This window comes from Pseudoliparis swirei, chromosome 15 (genome assembly GCF_029220125.1).
Source record: "Pseudoliparis swirei isolate HS2019 ecotype Mariana Trench chromosome 15, NWPU_hadal_v1, whole genome shotgun sequence".
NCBI lineage: Eukaryota > Metazoa > Chordata > Actinopteri > Perciformes > Liparidae > Pseudoliparis > Pseudoliparis swirei.
The window spans coordinates 17,825,455-17,842,691 of record NC_079402.1 but is presented as its reverse complement, the minus strand read 5'-3'; the positions used below and the strand labels follow the sequence as shown (position 1 = coordinate 17,842,691).

The 17,237-nt window shown below is 45.5% G+C and overlaps 1 protein-coding gene across 8 annotated transcripts in view; it reads right to left on the bottom strand.

Moving 5' to 3' along the window:
• The window catches only part of cdk5rap2 (CDK5 regulatory subunit associated protein 2), a 38,901-nt gene that overhangs the window by 11,129 nt on the left and 10,535 nt on the right, over nt 1-17,237 (bottom strand). For 3 of the 8 annotated variants that reach the window (XM_056432058.1, XM_056432061.1, XM_056432062.1), the window contains exons 1-25: nt 10,762-11,941; nt 10,523-10,639; nt 10,314-10,433; nt 10,081-10,173; nt 9,638-9,856; nt 9,328-9,498; nt 9,074-9,184; nt 8,854-8,991; nt 8,526-8,705; nt 8,222-8,416; nt 7,705-7,896; nt 7,354-7,483; nt 7,132-7,274; nt 6,929-7,045; nt 6,641-6,784; nt 6,432-6,544; nt 6,206-6,345; nt 4,130-4,270; nt 3,932-4,032; nt 3,638-3,775; nt 3,079-3,180; nt 2,770-2,957; nt 2,348-2,684; nt 706-2,248; nt 450-551 (exon numbers count right to left, since the gene is read on the bottom strand). In XM_056432058.1, coding sequence (XP_056288033.1) covers nt 450-551; nt 706-2,248; nt 2,348-2,684; nt 2,770-2,957; nt 3,079-3,180; nt 3,638-3,775; nt 3,932-4,032; nt 4,130-4,270; nt 6,206-6,345; nt 6,432-6,544; nt 6,641-6,784; nt 6,929-7,045; nt 7,132-7,274; nt 7,354-7,483; nt 7,705-7,896; nt 8,222-8,416; nt 8,526-8,705; nt 8,854-8,991; nt 9,074-9,184; nt 9,328-9,498; nt 9,638-9,856; nt 10,081-10,173; nt 10,314-10,433; nt 10,523-10,639; nt 10,762-11,835 — 6,049 coding nt within the window. In that variant the 5' untranslated portion in view covers nt 11,836-11,941. Of the gene's footprint in view, nt 1-449; nt 552-705; nt 2,249-2,347; nt 2,685-2,769; nt 2,958-3,078; nt 3,181-3,637; nt 3,776-3,931; nt 4,033-4,129; nt 4,271-6,205; nt 6,346-6,431; nt 6,545-6,640; nt 6,785-6,928; nt 7,046-7,131; nt 7,275-7,353; nt 7,484-7,704; nt 7,897-8,221; nt 8,417-8,525; nt 8,706-8,853; nt 8,992-9,073; nt 9,185-9,327; nt 9,499-9,637; nt 9,857-10,080; nt 10,174-10,313; nt 10,434-10,522; nt 10,640-10,761; nt 11,943-13,232; nt 13,287-13,476; nt 13,625-13,706; nt 13,886-14,001; nt 14,126-14,256; nt 14,334-17,237 lie in introns of those variants that run through there. The other 5 variants (XM_056432065.1, XM_056432066.1, XM_056432064.1 and 2 more) reach the window with 4 other exon arrangements.

Genomic DNA, 17,237 nt, shown 5'->3' with positions numbered 1-17,237 from the left:
AGGGTACACAGAAACAATCAACTAGAGACCAGGAGCACGTCGCAAGTTGAGAAAACAAAAAAAGGGTGATCGTGCCACGTGAGGAAATAAATTAATTTGAGATGCAGCCGCACTGTGAAACAAGACAAGAACTAGAAGTGAAAGGTTAATGAGTGCTCGAGAGACAACCCCAAACTTCAGAGGGGAAACATGCAAGAATTCATCAATGCAGCATATTGACAGTCCATTTAAATGTGGGAATAGAGCAGAGAAACACCAAAGTTAAAACCAGTAGTAGAGAGAGTGAAGAGACCCGAACAGATGCAGATCTCAAGACAGGAGACGGTGTGTCACAGTTGCCCGTGTTCACTCCTCATGCAACAAATGAAGACATCTAACAATCTAACCACATTTCAGATGAGTGTGCAGTCAGCAGACAGACATGCATCGTCTGTCTAGAAGCCGTCTACCTGTGCTACTGCTCTCTTCCCTATCGTTCTCACTCTTGCCACTGGTTTCGTAACCCAGGTCCTGCAAATCCACCTGCACGCCTTTGTCATCCTGCTCCAGAGCTGGCATTGGAGGCAACATACGTCGGGTTAGGAGGAAAACATTGAACGTGTGCAGCATCTCGTACTCTCTCCTTCATAAAACACATTCATGCTTTTAAAGAATCACAAGATTAACTAGACGTTCAAATGCTTGAAGGTCAGCGTGCGCTTTTACCTCTGCGTGCGGTTTCAGGAGAAGTCAGAGCCGTGGCCAGTTTCTCCTCCAGGCTTTTACACGCTTTCCTCTTCTCCCTCAGCGCCTTATGGAGGGTCTCCAGCTCAGCCTGGACACTCGGCGGTAATCCCGTGTCGTCCAGCACCGTCCCGCGGCCCTCGCTCTCCTCTCGACGGCCCTTCTCTTCTTCTACGGAGGCCTGGAGATCGGAGATCCTGTGATGGTGATCACCAAAGACCTTGAAGAGGCGGCAGAGGTTGCCGTGGAGCTCTTGGTGGAGTTGTCCGTTTGGTCCAGATGAAGCAGGGGATGGACTGCTGCTAGAGTTGCTGGTTGACTGGGCGGGTTCTCCCAACTCCTGCCTCTCTTGCAGGGCTCTCTGAAGTGTGTCTAAATTCATCTGAAACTCAGAACCGGTCTGTGATGACCTACCAGAAGCCGAGGAGCTGGTATTTGTACAGTGTGCTGCCAGAGAGGCAACAGCAGCCTCCGCTGCACCGAGGCAGTTCATCAGAACTACGCTCATCTCCTGATTCAAATGAGTGTAACTACCCATTTCCCATTGATGTCCCTTTAATTCCCTTTCCTTCAGTGACTCTGCCGCTATCTGCCTGGAACATTTACCATCCGGGCCATCGTAGCCATGTCGAGCAGCAGCGTCTGCCGCCCTCAGTTTTTCCTGCAGCTCTGCATTGAGCAGATCCTGCTGCCACAGTGCCCCCTGCAAAGAGTCGGTGTGTCGTTGCAGCTCCTGCATAGAGTACTCGGTGCCTCCAAGACCACATCTGGGGCTCGGCCTAGTTGAAGATGCGTTCGCCTGTTGCAAGGCCATCTCTATCTTCAAACATAAATCACCGAATCCTCTTTCTTGGGTGCCAGTGGAGCCGATTGCCGTCTCCGTCAGGCTCAGAAGCTCCACGAGATACTTGTTGAGCTCCTCCTTCTCCTGTAGGGCTTTTTGCAGCTCCGCGCATCGGCTGTAAATGGCTGAATCGGAACCCACCGAGACGGGACCTGTACATGGACTGGTATGCGACCCAAATCGCCCCTGGCTGTCCAGACTGCAGGCGGTCAAGTAAGCGATGGTGGACTCTGCAGCCTGCAAGGCCTCCACGTACTGGCGATTGAGACGGTCTTTTTCCTGGAGCTCAGCGTGGAGCTCTTCCCAATCAGCGAGCCGCTCACTCAGTTTGTTGATCACGGCCTCTTTCTCCTGACAGTCCTGGTGGAGGAGCTCCAGCTGAAGGAAAAGGGCGGAGTTGGCCTGGGTGTGATCCGGCGTTGTTCCGGCTTCAGAGCCCACATCCGACCCCACTGGACTGCCGGTACGATGTGCGTACGCGAGCGTGTAAAAAGAGGAAGTGCTCTGACGGGGCGACGAGGTGGAGTCTTCATGCGGCGGCTGGTCGGCCCTGCACACACCATCCAAGTGAAGGTGCTGAAGTGCATCAGTTTTGAGATGGTCAGCGCTGACGGGCTGCCTGCTGCTGCTCGCCTCCACCCTCAGCCTCACAGGGACTGGGAGGCGAGATCTGGCACCATCCTACAACGGAAACAAGTAGAACAGATATTAAAAACATTGACAATAAGACGCTATGCAGGAAGCAACGTCGAGTTTCTTTACTCTCAATACAAAACTTACCCCATGCTGCCTTGTACACTTGCTGCTTGACGGGCCTTTAGTCTGACTCTTCATCCCCTCTGTGGCGCCAACTATCATCTCCGTGGTGACAGGGGCCCCCCCATCGGACGCTTCCGTCGAGTTCTTCTCTTCCTTTTCCCTCAACAGATTGATGACCTTAGACTGACCTCTTAACTCGGCCTGCAGTGTTTCAACACTCCTTTTCAATTCCGCCTGTCCATCACTGCTGTTTCCAGAGGCGTCTGTGCTCTCTTTCTCTTTGCATTCAGTCGATGTTTGTTCCTTCAGGAGACCTCGCAGCTCCACATTTTCTGATCTAAGTCTGAGCAACTCCTCTCTGCGAAGAGGAAAATGTTATTAGTTTAGTGTTCAAGCAACTGATTCAAGAAGTATCTGGAAACTGCAACAAAAAAAAGACACACCTCAGGTGCAAGACTGATGTGGCCCCGCAATGAGTAAGCAGGGATTGAAGTGCCATTGCATCTGTGTTGCTCTGCCGTGAACCTCTCTCTCCAGTGTCCAAGGTGTTGTTGCCAGACTGAGCATGCTCTCTACTCTGGCCAAGGCCACTGTCCAGACTTGTATCACCCACAAGCTTTCCAGATACCGTCTAAATAAAAAGGATAGTTTCAGATATAATGGTTAAAGTTACATGAAAAGAGGACTCCCCCATAGTATTAACATGGCATTACAAAAGCTACTCATCTATTACATTATTATGCATTTCATACCTGTCCCAGTTTGATGTCTGTCTGAGTCTCTTCATCCTGACAGGAGTGATGCGTCCTGTTACCGGGGGCCACGGGCTGCACCTCCTGCGTTTCCTCAAGCTGCTAGAGTAATGGGATGGAAGGCGAGTGTGACACACACACGGATCGGTAAAAGAAAACTTAAAATGTGGGAACAGAAATCCATAAAACACTGAAAAGCAACAGCTGAATGGTATGACGTGTCTAATGTGGTATGGCAAAGAGAGAGCATTTCATGGGACACGGAGATAAAAAAACAAAAAGAAACAGGGACTGATTAGGAGAGGTGAAGGAGAAAAGGAGGATCTTCTACTAAAGACAAGAAACACAGACATTAGTAACAGGCTAGACAGAGCAAAGGTTAAGACGTAGGTTCAAAGGTTAGAGAGGAGCTGTTACAGGTGGGTGTTAGACAATGACTTAAAAATGATTCACTGAGTATTTGAGGACATACTGTACAAACATTTGCTATTAAATGACATAACGGTGCCCTTTGGTGCCTCAGCTTCAAGTACAACCTCCTCCATTTGCAGCGTCTAACCTGTTTCAAGGGGCTGCTGCTGGCCACGTCTTCGTCTTCATAAGCATCGCGGTCTGACCTCTCCAACAGCGACAGACGGTTCTGTAGCTCGTTGTTTACGGCCTGCAGGCTGCTCACACACTCCTGCAGCTCCAGCACCTGGGGCCCAAACCGACACTCTTTTAACCAATCTGCATGTTTGTCTTCCTGTTTCATGTATGTTGGTGACATATACGAGCTAAACTATACTGTTGTATTAATCAGAGAAACGATGCTTTTGTCAAAATCTTTTATTGAGTTTGAAAAACACTTCACCTTCTGCCTCAGCTGCGGTGCAGACGAGCTGTCATCCGGCCCCTCCCCCACACAGATGCTCATGTAGGACGTCTGATCCCCGATGAAACTGAAAGTGTCACCTGAAAAATATTTGAGTGACATGAAACAACAAAAAGATCTACCAAAGCTCTGAAATAGGAGCGTAAACGTGTGTTAAAGTATTTGTTCTAATCTTACCACCGTCATTAGCTCCGCCCACCCCTCCTCCACGGTTCTGAATGGCTCCTAAGCGAGCCTGCAGCGAGGCGTTCCAGCGCTGTGCGTCTTCCAGCTGATGTCTCATGCTCTGCAGTTCTTTAGGATTAACCAGGTCCGTACCTGAACAGATACACAGAGAGAGTTACACTTACACTCTCTCACACACACAATCTGAAAGAAAGTATATAGTTGCGTAGGTGAGTGCTCTACTGTCAGATCGTATCTGTCTTAACATTGTTTAACAATGATTCATTGGTATTTAAGACTTTGTGTGAGTTTATGTGACATTGCTTTTCACAACTATAGATATGCAGACAGCCTGTATGCATAGGTAGGAGGCACATATTATAAATAGGATGGCATGCAGCTTTGGAGGAAAATTAAAGAACAAAATGGAATTTAAAATTCTTTGTTCAAGGTAAGCATCTGTGCAAAATCAAACCTTTGATGATTGAAATATTAATATGAAATGTAGTGCAGTTAAATAAGTCAATCAAAAATCACAATAAGCACTTATTTTCAAAAAGTAAAAACGGTTACATACACCACAAGTGCATCATCGCACTGTACATCTGTTTTTAATGTAAACTCAACGAGCTAATTTCCTTCATTGAGAAAAACTGATGCATACTTCCTAAAATCATATTAACGCCATTAATCTGTAAATTAAATAAGGTAAGCTAGTAGAGGAATTTAACAAAAAGCTGCAGTGTGTGAAGGGAAGTTTGAGATCTGAAGCCACAAAATAAATACACATAATAAATAATAGATGTGTGTTTCTCTATATGTAGCATGTATATACTGTGTACTATAACGAATATACAACAACAAAGGCATGTGGAGGTTTTCTCAGTGGTAATTACTGTAGCTACATCCACGGTGTATTCAGTGTGGCTGTGAGCCCGTTACTTACAGCTGACCTATTTATACACCTGGCTCTCTTCACAGCATGCACTTGACATGCAGACTCATGCATGTGGACCGTTGCTCAAGTGAATTGGCTTAGACGACTACCCGAGTGTACAGTGACACGTTTGATTAGTCTAGGCCGCATCCTGATGTCACCGACTGTGCTACATTACAACTATGTGACGTCACGCGTTTATACGTGTAGGATTCTTAATTAGAATCTATTTCAGGGGACTCTGCGGTAGGATAACATGTCATTCAAACAACCTTTCATACATTGATTAAAGTTGTTATACAATGACATGCTTATGGGATGAACTCTTAACGCATGTGGCAGATGGTTGATTGGATGGATTTGGTTAGTAAACAGCGGGATGTTAGAGAGATGATGCAAGCACCAGAAAGCAATGCTTTAATGGGACAGTGAAAACAAGCAGACAGCGAGTTGAAAGTGAAAGACAGGATGACAGGCCAACAGCAGCCTTTATTCAGATTGTTTTTCTTCTTCTTTTTTTTCTAGAAAAGGACAGACAAGCCAACAAACACTGTGAAGTGAGTACATTTAAAGAGTGACAGAGAAAACAGGTAGCAGCTCTATTATGGACAACACATGCAGATGAGGAGGTGATGAACATAAAGAAGAGGAGTGGAAGGACCGGGCGTGCGTGCTGAATAAAGTGACAGATGAAGAAGTGGCGACATCAGCGTGTCAGCAGGAGATATTAGTAGAGTAAACACAGTGGACAAAGAAGACAGCCGAGTTTAGAGCGGGGCGATAATGCAACATGACGATTGATCATCTTTCAATGGAATTCACTAATACACCGAATTAATAAATAAAAACAAGCTCATACTGACTCAAATGTCTTAGAAAATCAAATTAGCTAAGAATTCTGCTTATAGGACTACTGCTGTGTGTCTTGCTATATTATTGCATACAGACTATTTATTGACTTTCCAGGATAAATGCTATATCATAGTATATATGATTTTTGAGATATGGAATCACCTGAGATATGGAATTACTAGGACCTGTGGATGCGTGTTTTAGTTTCCTAACTCTTCTAGAAACTTTCCTTTTCCTTTCATTGTTTCCTTTCATTCAGTTCCCCTGGTCATTCTCCACCCAGTGTGTTTGCACTGCACCTTCTCGGAGTTTGGCGCGATGCATCTCTCTCTCCAGGTCGTCCCTGAGCTGCTCGTTAGTTCTGATGCTCTCCTCGAGCTGCTGCCTGAGAAGCTGCACTGCTGTCAGCTCCAGCTGCAGAGCATGGAGACGCTGGGCGCTGCAAATAGAATGAGATGCTCAGTGGAATCTTTTCATTTACACCAATTGCAATTATTTCTTGCACACAGTGACCATTACCCCTACCTGTCCTGCTCCTTTACAGTCCTGACCAGGCTGGAGTAGAGCTGCTGTTCAGCTCTCAGTGCTTTGTTCAGAGCATCGTGCTCCTGTTGCAAAGCTACAAGGTTTGGCAAAGCCTTGAGGGAGACACCAAATGAAAGGGCAAGATATTAAAACATGTTTGTTTTTTTGTATTTCATTGAGCAGAACATTTGTTAATGCGTTGAGTTTACTTCTTGCTGGCTATCGCCACCGATCATGGTTCTCTCTCTCTGAGGGAGAGCTGGGAGTGATCTCTCCATGCCAGAGCCAGTGACCTGATCCCGGGTATGATCGGCCCGACTGTCCCCTCTCTGGCGGAGGCACTCGTGAAGATCCTGCTCACGTAAACATAAACACAACATGAGAACTGCTAGCCGAGAGGCCGATGACTGTATTCAGAAGAAACGCTCTTTATCCAAAGCTGCTGTGTGTTACGTCGAGCGACGTGAGTTTGACCGTGTGAATCGAGGAGCCCTTACATCGATGATCTCATCTTTGGTCTTCAGCGTGGCAGTCAGAGACTCGACATTAGCAGCGTGGCCTTCATTGCGACCCTCCAGTTCCGATAGCAATGACTGTAGCTCTGCCAAAGACATCTGGATATAGAGGAAAATAAAGTTAAAGGATTGCACAAAAATAAACTTGCAAGTGTCCTGTTATGGACAAAGTAAATGTTTATAACCTTCAGTTCATTCTCCCTCTTCAGTGCTTTATTCAGTGCCTCGGTTTTCTGCGCGAGCTCCTTTTTCAAGACGACAACTGTCTTTTTGGAGGGCAGAATATTCTCCATATTCTCCTCACTGCTCTTCCTGGACAGCACAGCTTCTGTGCAGACGAAATAGAATTCATTGTGGGATCGACACTTGACGCCCAGCGAGACGGCGTAAAGCGGAAAAGGCCTCACCTTCCTTCTCGTCCAACTTCTCCTGCATGATTTGGATGCTTTGCCTGAGCTCCAGGATATGATCGGGCTCCTCTTTCTGCCTCACCTCGGCCGGAAACTGGTCCCTCTCCTGACCCCGCTGGAGAAGCTTCTGCACATTCAGAAAGACAACAAGTCAGCACGCTCCAACCGTGTACAACCGTCAGCGGAAACGCTGTCAAAGAGGCCACCAAGTACTTGGAAGTCAGAGAGGGGGAAAGGAGTATTATTTATAGTATTGTCTCCTTGGGGATTTCATTTCCTCCCCTTGTAAGGCCTTTAAGTCAAGCACATTGTACAGCTGAGTGACTGCTGTATCCCAGAGGAACTCACATTGATGATGCCGTCTTTCTCGGCGAGCAGCGCCCGGAGCTCGACCGTCTCTAAATAACCCTCCTGGGCCGTTGCGGAGCTTTGCTGGTCAGCAGCGACGAGCTCCTGCTGCCTGTCAGCCAGCTGCTTCCTCAGTTGCTGGATCTCCTGAGTGCGCTCAGACAGCATGCGGTTGTCGTGCTCTGCAGACTCCTGGAGAGATGAAAGAACGGATCGATGAAATGAATGAGTTAGTTAGGCTTGACCACAAATGTTCATCTAAATGGCCTTTTGTAGATCTGTCAATGTAAATAATAAAAAATTGCATTCTAATAATGCCGAACCTGCACGGATGTTGCAATTCATTAAAAGAATATTCTTATCTATATAGTCACACCTGATTAATTCTCTCATTTGATTCTTCATTCAAATTACTACTTTACAAGTGACTTTATTGTCATTTAAATAATCTATCACTATGTAATATGTGGTAATAATCCCTGAAGCGTGAACGTGTTAAATTAAATTAAATTCTGACCTTGATGAGCTGGTCCTTGCTGCTGATTGTAGCCAACAGTCCGTCCACAGCACTCTCGTTGTCAGCAACCAGCCTCTCTCTGGCTTTCACAGTCTCAGCCAGCATAGCCTCTGTGACCTTTAACCTCTGGCCCATCTGTTCAGCGAGGTCACGAGTGTGACTCTGCGACTGGCTCAGCGTCGATTCGGACATTTCCTACAAACAAAAGTTGACAGAGTTAGAACAAACTTTAGCTCAGAAGCCTTGGAGTATATTTGCATGGTGAAATACACGATGGACATGGCTGGAAATAGAGAAAACTCACCTCCATATCCTTAGTCTTGACCTCCAGGGAGAGCTGCAGCTGGCTAATGATGGAGTCCTTCTCCCTCAGTGTTCTGTTCAAGTTATCTTCTACATCTTGCTTTGCTCTCTGCAGGTTCTTCAGTGTGTTTGCAAGATGCTGCAGCTCCACATCCTTCTCCTTAATCAGACTGTCAAAACTCTGGAAGGAGAGGAATGAACATAGAGATACCTCGGATTAAAGTCCAACCGTACCAAACAATTGAATTACCGATGACTGGAAAAGGCTCATTTGTGTCCTCAGTTTCGGATGTTTTTCCCCCCAATCAAACATAATCACGCCTTCTTACATTGATGGTTTCCTCGTTGTGAGAGAGCAAGTTGCTGAACCTATCCAGGTCTCTCTCTCTCTCGCGAAGAGACAGCTGCAGCTGGTGAATCTCATTGTCTTTCTCCTCAATGGCAGCAAACTTCTCGTCCAGCGCGTCCTGCGAGAGAGAGCAACCGGAACAATGTCAGAATCAAGTTATCGTCGCCGTGGTGACAAGATGACACGGAAGGACCGCCCACCTCCAGAGCCGTCTCCTTTTCCTTCAGCCTGTGCCGCAGCTTGGAAAGCACGTGATCGTTTCCTCCTGGACTTTTGCTCTGCTCAAAGTCTGGGACCATGTTTATGTACTCCTGATGGACACAAACAAAACAACAATGTCAAAGCGACGACCTGCAGATGACTTTATTCTCTGTTCAGGTAGACATTACTCCACTGTATCTTTTCAATATAGTGTGTATAATCTGTGCGTATATGCTGAATGTCTTTGTGTCACCTGTAGCTGCTGCTCTTTATCGGTCAGAGTGGATGTGAGCCGCTGGATGGTGACCTCATGGGTCTGCAGTTTCCTTTTGGTCTGATCCAGCATCTCCTGGTACTGCTGCTCCAGAGCACTTTCTCTATCTCCGATCTCCCCACTCAGCTTTTTAAGCTGATTGTTCAGATCCTGGGAGGGGAGGAGGGGTGATAATATAGTCACACACAAAAAAAATGATATTTGAATGGTGACAGAAAAAGGATTTAGGATTTAGAGACAATAATACAAGTGTTATTTTAACAGATCTACTCTTCAATCACAGTCTTACATTCAGGGCCTTGTCTCCTTTCTTCTTCTGCTGTTGCAGGTCCTCTCGTTCCACCTCGAGCTGGTCCTTCGCCTGCTGCAACTCAGCCAGCTCTTGCTCCTTCCTGTCGAGGCCACGCTGTAGCTTTTGGCCGTCGAGCACCTTGGCATGATGCTCCCCCTGGAGTAGCGCCAGCTCCGTTTGCTTTGCCATCAATAGAGTTTGGTGCTCCTCTACCCCCTGCAGGGTGTATGCATGCAATATGTCTCTTTACAGATTCAGCATTGTGTATTTATCAATGAGATGTTGATTACTCCACTTTCCTGCTTCTTTAACATTCTAGAACTACTATTACTAAAACAGCTTCTTCTGTATAATGGGTGAATGTACGGCCACACACAGAACAAGGAGCCATTAACATTACCATCTCTCTCTCTCTCTCTTTATAACAAGTCAGAACTTGCCTGGTATTTCTGCAGTTGGGCCTTATGAGCTGCCTCTCTAGCCTTAGCCAAAGCGTCATCCCTGTCCTCAATCTCATGACACAGCTCTGCAATCTGCGAAACCAAGAAAAAGACTGACGACTGAGCATTGCGTAATACAGAAGCGTGAGAGCACAGACAGTTGAAGTCTTGTTCGAGATGATTATGATACACATGATAATATAAACGGTGTTAATAATAGTAGAACCCTTTACCTGTTTTTCCTTTTCTTTGAAGACCTGAGTAAGCCCCTGGATAGTTTTGTCTCGCTTCAGAGCATTTTTCTTCTCAGAGTTCAGATCATTCTCCTTCTCCTCCAATTTCCCCAACAGGCTCTGTTGACACACAGAAGTGATATTACACAAATAATCCTCTCAATCCAAATCAAACATTGTTTTAAAAGTTAAATGTCCTCTCCACGCACCTTGTTTTGATTCTGTGTTTCCTCCAGTGTTTTAGTGAGGTTGTCATTGTTGCTTTTGGCCTGGGTGAGCTCTTCGGACAGCTGCTTATTGAAGGACTCCACTCGCCTGACGTCACTCTGTAAATCCAGAAAAACAAAAAGATAAAATGTATGAACACAAGCAATATTAAGCTGCAACGCCACTGATCATTGGCAGTAATATAACATTTTACCCAGCGAGGATTACAGAAAAGCACTACCTCCACCACTCTGACAGGGTTGTATTTATCATCAAATTCCTCTGTCAGATCACGCAGAGACTTCCACTTCGCCTCTCCGTGTCTGTGCTTCGCTCGGGGGTTAGGAGGGCCTGTATTTAACCTCTTCAGGACAGGGATGTGGCTCCCTGCGGGGGCAGCGACATGTCGCCTCGAGATGCAGCGCAGGAGCTGGGTCAGGTCAGAGATCACAGAGGGCTGACTCGAGGAACTGCGGCGCAGCGCTGTCGCCTGAACCTCTCCTTCTGGGTCATCGATGGCACCGTGTCTGACAACAAACACCGTGGGCTCTCGGAGTTTCAGTTTGGGTGGAGGGTCTGGAGGGGCGTCTGAGGAAAGGTCTCTATTGAGGGAATGCAGGGATGTGGAGCGACCTTTGACTTCAGGTCGGGGTAGAATTCCCTTCCGTTGGACCAGGTCAAGGTACATGCTGTGCGAACGGTGGCGTGTTCCTCGAAGACCAGAGCTCTTCGTAGAGCCATCCAGCCCAGTCGCTGATCCCAGCTTGCTGCTCCTGAGGCTCGGCCGCCCTGGAAATGCTCCTTGACTAACAATTCGATCCAGGCTCACGCACCTTCTCATGCGGTTCTCCGTGAGATCACTTCCACTCTTCCTTGACAACTGTCCTTCAGAGGCCAGGCGACATATAGCATCATCATCATCATCATCATCATCATCAGGATTGCCCACACCAGAGGACCCGAGTAGAGTCTTGGAACTGGTGCTCTCCACGCAACTCTTGTTCAGGCTCGGGTTGTTTTTGTTGTAGATGTGGCGGATGCACTGGCTCAGGTGGTCTTTCTCCGCCTGCATCTTCTGGATCTGACCGTTGTGTTTTTCCTGAAGCTGGCTGATGTTAACATCACAGTGTACCACCTTCTCCAGCTGGAACACACACTTTCCACAGAGGAACTCCCCTTGACCATCACGGGTCACCTCCCGGCCCAGCACGTGGGACAAGATGACTTGTAGCTTCCTTTGTGCCGATGAGCTGAAGATCCAGCGACACTGGCTGCCCACCAGACGAACACCACATATACGACACGGGTCCCGCATGGCACCTCAGGTCTTCAGATTCCGGATGCACCTCCTTAGAAGGAGTCCAAAAAGGGTTCTCACTGGCGCACGCACTGTCCAGTGACTAAATGGTCTTCAGCCTGCCAACCATGGAATAGCCAGCTGTCATTTTCTCTCACTCCATCAGCAAGTGAAGCACAGACGAGAATGACTGAGTGCAGAGCGGTATAAGCCCTAAACCTTTGATAATCCCTGCTCCTGCCTCTATTCCACTCTCCCCCACATCCAATCAGATAAAATCCTCCGGAACTGTTGCACTGATCTGTATCAGACCATCTCGAGAAAACCTCCGAAAAGCCAGATCAGATATGAAGACCGGCCCCCTGCAGGTGCTTCTCCAGGGGACTTGTGAAGATAGAAGCAGCCGATCCCTCCTGCCTGACGGTATATCTAAAAATCTGCTTTAAGATTAGAGGAGGTGTTTCACATTCCATTACACCTCTATGTTGGAGAGGACACTCATTGTCAGGAAACAACAAATATCCCTTCTTCTATCTTTTAAAATGTTTGCAAAACATGATGCAGTACATTTGTTTTAGGATAGGATAGGACATTAGTTTATTCATCCCCAGAGGGAAATTTTGTTTTACCCAGATCTGACAAACATGGACATGTTGCGCCATTTTCCATTTTGAAATAAAGAAGGATGGACATAAATAACTCAAGACAAACTCGCCAGACAGCATGGTAATCCAGTCTTAAGTCCAGACGCCTGACGACAAACTACAATTGTTCGGTCAGCCCAATCAACAGCGTTCACATTTGATGTTTAGGATATTCGTGATGATATTTAGTCACCAAATCCCTAGAATGTAAAAACATTTAGCTTAAAATAACCACTATGGGAAAGTGAGGGACTATGCATTGGTCACGAACAGCAATCTGCCAGGTAAAACAAGGTATGACCAAAAAGCACCTATGAAACGAACTCATCCTTCATTAATAAGTTGTAATGAGCTTCCTGTTGTGAAAGCAACATCAGACAACCCATTAAATCTCCAAGACTACAACAACACACAGGAGTACTTCTCCTCCTCACTGAAGCACGCCAAAGTGCATATCCTGTGGTTCAACCGAAGAACACAGATGATCCTCTGACGTTGACAGCGCCTTAAACATAGAGAGCGTAGCCTGTGTTCATCTGTTGGTCTGTTAGTGTTTGAAGGCTTGTCACAATTTGGCACGGTTAAATGACTTAGCTTTGGTTTGACGCTAAACTGTTACTGGAAAACGAATATGAAAGAATGAAAAACAAATGATAGACATTAAAAGTCTCACGGTGGACAAAACAACCACAAATGATCTCAAAAACACAGATAGGGGAAAATAATCTATAAAAACAGACCCTAAAATGAGGAAATCCTCACAACACCAACCTGATCGTCCGGTGTCGGCTTGTTCTTCTCTTTATGTAGCTCCTCCCTCAGTACCTGGGAAACAGAAAGTCACGGGTCACCTAAATTCCTTTTGATGTTGCAAATAGTGCTGAAAGTCAGTTCTAGTTATTTAGTCGTGGGCATACCGTATGTACTCTCAAAACATAGCAACAAAGGACTTTAGATACATTTAGGTATCATTACACCTCCACATGTGCATAATGAAAACTAAGGAAAGTCTTACCTCAAGTTCCTGATCTTTCTTGGCAATGAGGTCAGACAGCTGTTTAACACAGTCAGCTGATGGTGCATCCGTCTCTTGATCTGCACTTTTATTCTGATGAATCGCAGCTTCTTGGGTCTTTAATGTGATCTTGAGCTGCTCAATGATACTGGTATAGGCAACAACAACAACAAACATTTAGTACAGGAAAACAACATATTCCTGTGTCTGGTTATCTGAAGTGGCCCTACTTGTCTTTCTCCTGCAGGGCCTGCTGCAGGTCTTGGACTGGGCTGGGGACAGGGACCGGGTCCAAGGTGCTCGGTGGACCCAGGGCGTGGAGCTTCTTCTCCATGTTAATATTCTTAAGCTTCTCCTGCTCGGCGATGGCGGCCATCTTGTCGACCTCTTGCTCCGCTGTTCGCAGAGACTGAATTTGAGGCAAAAAAACCCGAAGTGAGACAATTATCCCCATCTACCGAGGGGGATGAAACAGAAAGAGCACTGCTATCAGAGACTATAGGAAAGTAGATAGTTTTCAATCACCTGTTCTAGGTCAACTATTCTCTTGTTGAATGCATCTCGAAGTGCAGCCATCTCTCTCTGAGCATGCTCTCTCACACGCTGGGGTTCTCCGGATTCCCGACCAGCCAGACTCTCCAACGCTTTTCTGAAGAAAACAAATAAATAAAGTAAATCACAGTAAATAGATCTTGTTTTTGCCTGAATTCTTACAATGACACCAAATATATGAAATAAGCCGATACAGAACGGTGGGACTACATCGGGAACGATACTCACGATGCGGACACAAGTAGCTCATGTTTCTCTGCTAGGTCTCGCCTCATAGACTCCAACTCCACCTTCAGCTCAATATTCTAGAAACAGACAACAATAAGAATATAATAGGACAATATGCACATCTGGAGTTAGGGCTGGATAATGAGGAAATCAAATATCACAATATGTTTAAATAAATACCTCAATACAAGTATTTCGGTGATATTGTAGGGTTGAATATTAGTGCTTTCACTAAATATTAACACAATGAGATTGCTGATAGATAATTATCAGTAATAAGGAGATAATGACTAAGTGGCATCACTTTACAGCCGTTATAAACTAGGACAAGACAACACTTAAAAGGCATATTACAATATCCAAAATCTAAGGCGATATCTAGTCTCATATCAAGATATTGATCAGGGTTTTTCCTGGGTCAACATGGGTCTTCGGTGCTCCCAAAAAATGTTTTGGTCGTCGCTCTGTCCATTCCCGCACCTCACAGTTGCGTATTGATCAGACAAGAAGACACGCTTATCAACTCGATTACTATTGATCAAAACAGAACGAGGGTTTGGCTGTAGCCTACTTGAAACATACTATTGAGAACGTATTCGCTGACATGCACGTGATGAACAGTTTGTTTGTTTTTTGGGTTTTTTCCATCGCAGACTTTTTTTTGCCTTAGGCGCTCGGGATTTGTCATAGGCGTTCGGGAAAACGGCTTAGGCGCGCGCCCACATTTTCTCTATGCAGGAAAAACCCTGTTGATAGAATATTGATATACTGTCCAGCCCTTTCTGGAAAACACTCGCACAACCCGTGGACAGATATTCAAGAGATTCCTAGAAATCATAATCCCTGACGGTTATATTGCCAAATTAATAAATCTCAAGGTTTATCTTAACGCGTTAATCTATGGCTGAAGGTGCAGGTGACTTGACAGAATGACATGCTGGTGTAGAGACGATCAACAACAGATGTTTAGTTTAATAAAAGAACAAACATTACTTCTGCTGTAATCTGGCGCTATAGAGAACATTTCAGGGGCCTCACCCTAGTTGTTTTTTGACTTTAGAGTAGAGACTGTGTCTGTCCCACGGCCACTTCAATTAAATAAATCAAAAGTAAGCAGAAGAGGAGTCGTACACAATAACCTTATACAAGTTAACACAATTATTTCAGCAGTGCAACAAAATAGGTCTATTAAATGTGGTCTCCTAAATATTCGATCTCTGTCATCTAAAGCTGTGTTACTGAATGATTTAATATCAGATAATCACATTGATTTATGTTGCCTAACTGAAACCTGGCTGAGCCATGAAGAATATGTCTGCCTGAATGAATCGACTCCTCCAAGTCATATTAATACTCACATTCCTCGAGGCACCGGTCGAGGAGGTGGAGTAGCAGCCATCTTTGAATCGAGCCTATTAATTAATCCTCAACCAAAATTACACTACACCTCATTTGAAAGCCTTGTTCTTAGTCTTTCACATCCAACCTGGAAAACACTACAGCCAATTCGATTTGTGATTCTGTACCCGCCACCAGGTCCATATTCAGAGTTTATATCTGAATTCTCAGAATTTATATCAAGTTTGGTTCTTAAAACCGATAAAGTTATTATTGTTGGAGATTTTAATATCCATGTGGATGTTGATAATGATTGCCTTAGTGCTGCATTCATCTCCTTGTTGGACTCGATTGGCTTCTGTCAGAGAGTACAGAAACCCACTCACAGCTTTGGCCACACGCTTGATCTTGTTCTTACTTATGGGCTGACATTGAGCATTTGAACGCCTTCCCACAGAATCCTCTTCTGTCAGACCACAACCTCATAACTTTTGAATTTATACTACCGAGTGTACTCCGTTAGTCAAAAGATTCTACACTAGATGTCTAACTGATAGTGCTGGAGCTAAATTTAATGAAGCGATTCCATCTGTATTTGACTTGATACCACGCCTCAATATAACAGAGGACTCCTGGTCTAACTTTAGTCCGTCCCAGATTGATCATCTTGTTGACAGTGCCATAGGCTCTCTGAGAATGACACTGGACTCGATAGCCCTCTGAAGAAGCAGACAGTGAGGAAGAGGAGGTTTGCTCGCTGGTGTATCCCTCAGACCCGCAAACTCAAGCAACGTCACGAAAGCTTGAACGCATATGGCGTTCAACTAATCTCAAGAATCCCGCTTAGTTTGGCGAGATAGTCTTAAAACATATAAGAAGGCCCTCCGTAATGCCAGAGCAGCCTATTACTCATCAATAATAGAAAAATAAAACAACCCCAGGTTTCTCTTCAGCACTGTAGCCAGGCTGACAGAGAGTCACAGCTCTGTGGAGCCGAGCATTCCTATAAACCTTAGTGGTAATGACTTTATGAACTTCTTTAATGAAAAGATTTTAACTATTAGGGACAAGATTAATAATCTCTGCCCATAACCAGTGCCAATCTGTTCTCAAGTGGAATGGCCTTGGAAACCGCTGTATGCCCTGGTGTATATTTGAGGATTTTCTCCTATCAACCGTGACCAATTATTTTCAACGGTTTCTACTTGAACACGCTCACCTGTCTCTTGGACCCCATCCCGACGAGGCTGCTTAAAGACGTTTTGCCTTTAATTGGCGGCTCTATTAGATATTATCAATGTGTCTCTGCTAACAGGCCACGCACACTCCTTCAAGGTGGCTGTTATTAAACCTCTCCTGAAGAAGCCCACTCTGGATCCAGAGGTATTGGCTAACTACAGACCGATCTCTAACCTCCCTTCCTCTCCAAGATCCTTGAGAAAGTGGTCGCAAATCAGTTGTCCGACTTTCTACATCATAATAGTTTATTTGAGAAATTTCAATCAGATTTTAGAAACCCCCACACCACCGAGACCGCACTGGTGAAAATTACAAATGACCTCTTAATGGCAGCAGATAAAGGACTCCTCTCTGTCCTGGTCTTGTTAGACCTTAGTGCTGCATTCGACACCATTGACCATGAC